A 7,214-nucleotide genomic window follows, 5' to 3' on the forward strand; every position below is an offset into this window, starting at 1 on the left:
ACATTAAGTTTCAAGTAAATTTACATAGAACACATCTAGTGTGATTATGAGAAAGAAGTCCATTTTGAAAATTATTATTAATTAATTAGTGAGCATTTCCTGTGTTGCAATTGTGTTGATATGGGTATTCGAATATCTGGCTTTTTTAAGGTAAATCCATCGTAAAGATTCTTAATGTGTAAACAGAAATACTTAATTTACAATGATTTTATAATTCTTGGTCAAAGCCATAAAAGTGTCACTTTTAGTATTCACAGTTACTTGTTTTAGTTCAATTTGAATTTTTGTTTATGATTACCATTATAAATATCCGGCAATAAATGGGAGATTTAGTATAGCTTTTTTGCAATTGGAAATTATCTTGCCCAAAGATAAAAGTATAACATACTTATAGTTCTGTTACTCAGTGTGTAGTGTAACACAAGTTTATGACTATTACAGGTATCCACTATGGTGAAGAGAGCTGATGAGTGTAAAAGTCTTCAGGTAAAATGGCTCCTGGACTTCACCAGAGGTTCACGGGGAGAGTACAACTCACGCAGCATGTTGCAGCCTCTTATTACCAGACATCCAAGTTCATGTTCTGTGCGTTTATGAGCACATGGTATAATGTTTCTCAAATTATGATTTATTTGTTATTACTATACATGCATATCCTTGTATGTGTGAGTAACTGTGTTGGGAGGAAGTGTCATTATTTATGCTGTAACATGTGTACTTTTGAGAATCTGGATCTAAACTAATTAAGATAGTGTCATTTTGTATTAAGATCTAAAGATATGTATCTTGGGTTAAGTCTCCAGTGTTACATTATGTTGACAGCACCTCAGATGTGTACATGAGGGTGTTTCATTTTTATTTAAATATAAGTAATTATCTATATATGTATCTGTGTGTGTGTGATTTTTTAATCAAAATTTATTCATGGGTACTATTATTTAAACTTTTCAAGTAACTGTGACACTAGAAGGGCTTATATATGTATGCCTAGTCCACTGTGATTTTAGTTTATTAATTCCTTAAGTGCTTTATCACGTGCTAGGTCTGCCCTCACCTGTTTCAGTTTTAATAGTAGTAATATATACTGTTAATAACATTTTAATAATAATAGTGATGTTAGTAATAGTAATAATAACATTAATAAAGATAATAAATTTTCTTTAAAAAAAATAATAATAATAAATAAAAAGGAATAGGATAAGTAGATGAGGCCAGGTAGGCCTAGTAATTGATTCCTTGGCGACTAAGCACTTATGAAGCCACCTATATGTAGATAAAATAAACAAAAAATAATTGTGAATTAAAAAAGTTTATCTTTTGTAGGTGTCTTTATACCATACACCTGACCTCCGTGGTATCTTGAAAAGCCTCATCCCTCAGCGCTGGAATGAAGTAATCGGCCTGCAGCACATGAAGCTCTATGTTTTTGATGACACTTTGGTCATCTCTGGGTGAGAAATACAGCTAGATGTATTTGGTTTTACACATTCTTAAGGGTTTATGTAATGCATGTACTGTATTCCACTTTTAGGGTGTAGGACATATATGTGCATTTATTTGTATATAGAGAGGGGAAGTAAATTGGTTGTTTTTTGCATTTTTCATATTATAGCATCAGTAGAAAATAAATTACCTATTTTCAGAGCTAACCTGAGCAACGACTACTTCACAAATCGCCAGGATCGTTATTTTGTGTTCGAAAATTGCCCAGCTTTGGCTAACTTCTACCATTGTCTTATAGAAACAGTTAGCAAGTTCTCTTTCCTTCTACATAAAGACAACACAATAGCAATGCCTCAGGAATCAACTGTACACCCATTCTTGGTATGTAGTCTTTCAGAAGAGTCAGTATTTGTGTAGGGTGTCTCTAATAAGTGTAAAAAATAGTATAAGGTTTCTGTGCTTAGCAAAAGAGTAATAACACTAGTCCAGGACTTCAAGTTGTTAACATCCGCAAACAGTTTTTGATCTTAACAGGTATTCAGCACTTTTGGTTAAAAAAATCAATTAATGAGTAAGACTTGTAAAAACAATTCAGATTGGGAAAGAAGTAAAACTAAGTACCCATACAGAAAGTGCTCCCTTTGAAAGTCATGAAAATAGGAAATCATTCCTATTTTTTATACTTTTTAGGATTTATTGTTTTTAGAAATAGCTTTTTTCATGACTAGATTTTATAAAAATGTGAAGAATTTAGGAATGATTGGGGAAAAGTAACTGAAAACCCAGATAACATCAGATTTATGTGATGTACCGACATTGAGACATTCTATTATGCAAAAGAAATTTTATGACATTTTTTTCCATACAACAGTAACGTTATTAGATGATGATTCACAGCTGTAAGAGAAAAAAACATTGCTGAGTACTTCCTTCAGTTTATTTTTTCAAAACCTTGCCTATACAATAGCTTAATGGCTTTTCGTTTATTGTGGCTATTAGTGTATTTACTTTTCTTTTATATGATTGATCAGGGTAATTACAAGAAGTACTGCAGTGCAATGAGAGAAGCAGTGGAGCATCTTTGGAGAAAGGAATGTGAAAAAAATGTTTTGAGGTTACAGAACGTCAGCCAAGGTCATCATCACCATTTACCCTCAGACAAGAGAGGGGATGACTCAAATGGAGAGATTGAGTTTAGGAATATGCCTGACACTCTGATCTTTCCTACCTTACAAATGGGACCATTTGGCATCACAAATGATAGTATTATTACAAACAAACTCTTGACCCAGGCTGAAGAGGGTGCAAGAATACAGCTAGCATCTGGATACTTCAACTTGACAAAAGAATACATGAAATGCATCCTATACCACTCGAGAGCAACCTATGGTATCCTCATGGCTCATCCAAAGGTATCTTTTATTTCTCAGAATGTAAAATACTAAGAAATATTTAAAAAAACTACTCTGTATACTAATTTAGAGGTCTTTTTTATTCTTTAACCCATTACTGCCAGGAGCATATAATATCCACTGTTTTTTTATGAATTGTGTTACACAGGGTTTGATAAGTAGACCTATGGTAGAAAAACCCACAATTCGCAAACTAGATATATTAAAATTGAGACAACAGTTTTGAAATCCATCTTCAAACTTGAAGATGAAATCCAGGAGGATTTTCAATAAATCCAGTTTGTGGGTTTTTTATACTACAGTATCAACACAGTAGTGTTTTACCATTCTTCAAGTAGACATTTTTTACCTCACCTGATTTCCCAATTCTTTGAGTTTTCTAGAAAAATATCAATGTTATTTATTCATATCTATAGGCTACTGTTAGGATTATTATTAACTTTATGAATACTATAATGTTAATTTCAATAAATAAAAACTTTTCCAAAAATTAAGGGAAAGGGTAAACAGTTGAGTAGGTAGGACTATATATAATTGATTATGTGGAACTATCTGCTATTAAATAAAGATCACAGTGGACATGGCATGTGCTTTATCAGGAGGGAACATGATTAAGGATAGTCATTTGATCATTTTTGGTGTAAACTTTTCCATTTTTAGAATTATTTGTGATGAGGGAAATATCAATGTTGAGACTTTTCTTTGTTTATCAGGCCAATGGATTTTTGGGAGCACGTGGCTTTGCAGGGGCAATCCCAGCAGGGTACACTCAGTTAGCGAAAGGATTTTACAAGAGATTATGTCAAGAAAGACAAAATGACAGAATCTTCTTGTGTGAATATAAACAGCCAGGCTGGACATTTCATGTCAAGGGCCTTTGGTATTATCAAGCAAATAAGCCCCTGCCACTTCTGACAATGATTGGGTCTCCAAACTTTGGTGAGTAATGGCTTAAACTCAAAAAATAATCTATTCTTTTTTGCATTTTTTCTCTTCTTCCTTTTTCTACATGTTAAGCAGTGTGTTAGGAAGAAGATTCTCATAGAGAACAATCCTGGCATACATATCCTTTTACACACAATTGCTGATTGAATCTTAAAATTAGAATAAAATAGATATATATATTGCCTTTTGATGTTTCTACTGGTCAACAGTGATTTTTTTTTAATATGAGGGAAAAAAATAATAAAGAACACATTTGTCCTTTGGCTCTTTACATCTTATTTAGATATAAAAGAATACCTCATAATCAAAACTGCAAATTATAAAAAAAGGTGGCATTTCAAATTACTCACAGAACATACAGAAGCAATCTCTAAATACTGTATAAATATTGCAGGTAGGTGACTGCACATCCTTGGATTTTTTATATGAAATATAGCATTTTTTGGAATTACCATCATTAGAAAAACAGGCCAGATTTTTTTTCCTTTTTTCTTTCTATAGTACCTAGTAAACTGTGCCATACATCTTATATTTCTTGAGCAACTGAGTCTGACCTCTTAATATGAGAGATGCTCTGAGCTGCAAATAAAAAAATTCCCACCAAGCCAGGCAACATCCTCCTCCTCTCAATGCATCTCCCTTCCTTCTCTGGACACCCTTCCAATTACCCTCACAGCTTCCCCCATTACAGCCCCACCCCCCAGTGATTTTGCAGCCTTCTGCGATGCTAGATGATCACATTCCAGTGCTGTACTTGTATCACTTGCGTATTATACAAATAAACTTTTTCAAGAAAGTTTATATTTGCCATTTATTGCACATCCAGGAGCTGTTCAGAAATGGCACATTTGCTAGGTTAACCCTTTATCAGGCAAGTGACCATATATGATCACTTAAATGCATGTATATATATATATATATGAGGTATTTAAAATGTGTGCCCAGTAAAGGGTTAAAGGGCAAAGCTCTTGTTTTGTATAATAAAGCATATTTCCATAGAGTGTATTTATCTGCAGCTGCATTTGCAATGAAAAACTGATAACTTGTCATCAATAAGGATGTTGTTATATTACATTTATGTTTAGATGATAATGCATTACTAGTACTATGTCTTGTGTATAAACTCACATTCAAGAAATTTTATTACTTTCCATCATATTTATTTTCAGGCTTCCATTTGACTTAGAGTAGAGAGAGATTTTGCAATGTAAACCCTGTTGTGTGATGAGTTGCATAGTATGAATCATCTAGTGATAATTTATCAAGTAGGGGCCTGAATGTGTAGAGATTATTTTGATATTTAAGGTTTTTGATTTTGGTCATATCATATTTAGTTAAGTTTTTGGTTGTGAAACAAGAAGAGCACTGAAGTTTGAATGAAGGAAAATAATGATATTATCTTCCCTACAAAAGGCCTTTATTTCTTTATTTGTTACAGTTTAAAATTGCCCGATATGAATTCAAATATAGTTTTATGTTTTTTTTTTATGGTTGCAGAGTCCCATAAAATCCACCTCTATGACATCAAACCGTTTTTCTTATCTACAGGTTGGCGCTCTGTCAACAGAGACCTTGAGAGCCAGATAGTGTTGATAACAGCTAATGAGGACCTTCAAAAGTCCTTGCATCAGGAACAAGAAAGATTATATAATTTATCAGATCAAGTAACTGATAAAACCTTTGGCCAGCCAGATAGATGGGTGCCATTTTGGGTACGATGTGTGATGCCTATTATAAAAGTCTTCTTTTGAAAGATGTTTGTATATAGAGGTGCTTTGTTGGTCATAGACTTCTGTAAAAAGTTGTTGTTGTAAAGTTTATTATATTCTATGGCAAATAAATAGAAAAAAGAAGGTTCTTTCAATTAAGCCAATATCACCTTAAGTAAAACCTAATACTATGATAGTGAAAGTAATATAGCATGCAAAAGGGTAGCTGCCATTAACTTCGAGATCAGTGTTATTTGTACAATAAAAATATGAAATTCTGTAATAAGCAATCATTGGAAGGAATACATATTTGAGGGAAGCTGTGTTTGAATTGTATGCAGAAAATGCCATGGCCTTGCCAGTCCTTCACCCCCAGGCTTTGGGTCCCTCTGGGTTGGCGACCACTGGGACTCAGAATTGGAGCCAGGGTTACCCATCCCATCCATGTCCCGGTGACCGCCAACCTGCCGTGAAGCTTTAGTGACCTGCAGCCAGTCATCCCTTACTTTATAGGGCATCATCGGCAGTGATGTCGTCCATCCAGAGTGACTGCCTGAGGCTTAACCTCAGGCGGGTAGTCAGGGTGGGGCTTGAAACATTCATTCTTTACGACAGGATGATTGGTTGCCATTACTTTTAAGGGAACTGAAGCGGCTGAGAGTTGAGGTGGCTGCTCAGTGGTGAGAAGACCTGGCAGTGACACGATTAGTGTGGGTGGCTACACCTATTACCAGTTGGGCTGCAACAACGTCACCATCTCCAGGGAGTAACCATAGCCGTCTCCAGCAGACTTCAGCCCTCGTTAGTTGAGGTTACTCCAGTCAATGAGCGTTTAATGGTATTGAGACTGAACGTTGCTTTTGGCTTCATGTCTCTTGTTGCTGTGTATGCTCCTACTGATGTTTGTGTACTTGACATGAAAGAGATCTGTGTCAGACAGTTGCCCTCGGCATGATATTCATATTGTTCTGGGTCACTTCAGTAACCTAGCTATGAGATGTCTGTTGGTCCTCCATGGTTTAGGAACTGGTACCAGCAACGAGAATAGCCTCCTTTTCCGGGACTTTACTGGGGATTTCTGGCTCTTGGTACCAGCGCTCTGACCAACATCACTGGACGTGGTACAGCGATGTGGGTAATGTAGCCAAGGAGATCAACCGCATCCTCATTATCACTCAGAGGATCCTCCAGAAATGCAGGGTGTTTAGGAGTGCCAAGTTCTGTGGTACTGACTGTAGATTAGTTGTGGCTATCCTCCGAGTCCACTTCAAAACTTCCCATTAGGCCAATGACCACCCTAGGGTATTTCATCTGGAAAGGTTGAGGGAGGGGGGGGTTTTGCCCGGGGGTTTCCAGAGGCAATTTATAGTTGTTTCACAATGTTTGAAAACCTAACGGACCCGTACTTCTATGGGACACTCAAGTGTGAAACACTTGATGCAGCACAAATATCGATTGGTGAACGCTCAAAAGCAAGAGAATTTTAACTTGTTGGAGATACTGGAAGACATAGTTGCACAGGACTCAGTCACTGCCGAGAAGGGACAAGGAACAGTTTATTAGGAGTCTTGCAGAGGAGGTTGAAGGCCATTTTTTAGTAAATGACCTTCGTCCTACAAACTCCAAGCCCTCTTCACAGGTGACTGCAGTCAGCTCAGTAAGTGACCAGATCATCTCAGATCCTGTTACTGTGTGAAAGCATTGG

At 35.9% G+C, this 7,214-nt stretch overlaps 1 protein-coding gene across 1 annotated transcript in view; it reads left to right on the top strand.

The window, feature by feature from the left end:
* The window catches only part of PGS1 (Phosphatidylglycerophosphate synthase 1), an 11,262-nt gene extending 5,609 nt beyond the window's left edge, over positions 1-5,653 (top strand). The window contains exons 4-9 of the mRNA XM_070132139.1: positions 442-585; positions 1,324-1,451; positions 1,644-1,824; positions 2,475-2,855; positions 3,569-3,794; positions 5,349-5,653. Of these exons, the coding sequence (XP_069988240.1) occupies positions 442-585; positions 1,324-1,451; positions 1,644-1,824; positions 2,475-2,855; positions 3,569-3,794; positions 5,349-5,551 (1,263 nt within the window). The 3' untranslated portion in view covers positions 5,552-5,653. The remainder of the gene's footprint in view (positions 1-441; positions 586-1,323; positions 1,452-1,643; positions 1,825-2,474; positions 2,856-3,568; positions 3,795-5,348) is intronic.
* The last annotated feature ends 1,561 nt before the right edge of the window (positions 5,654-7,214 follow it).

The sequence above is a fragment of the Penaeus vannamei genome, chromosome 2, assembly GCF_042767895.1.
Source record: "Penaeus vannamei isolate JL-2024 chromosome 2, ASM4276789v1, whole genome shotgun sequence".
Lineage (NCBI taxonomy): Eukaryota > Metazoa > Arthropoda > Malacostraca > Decapoda > Penaeidae > Penaeus > Penaeus vannamei.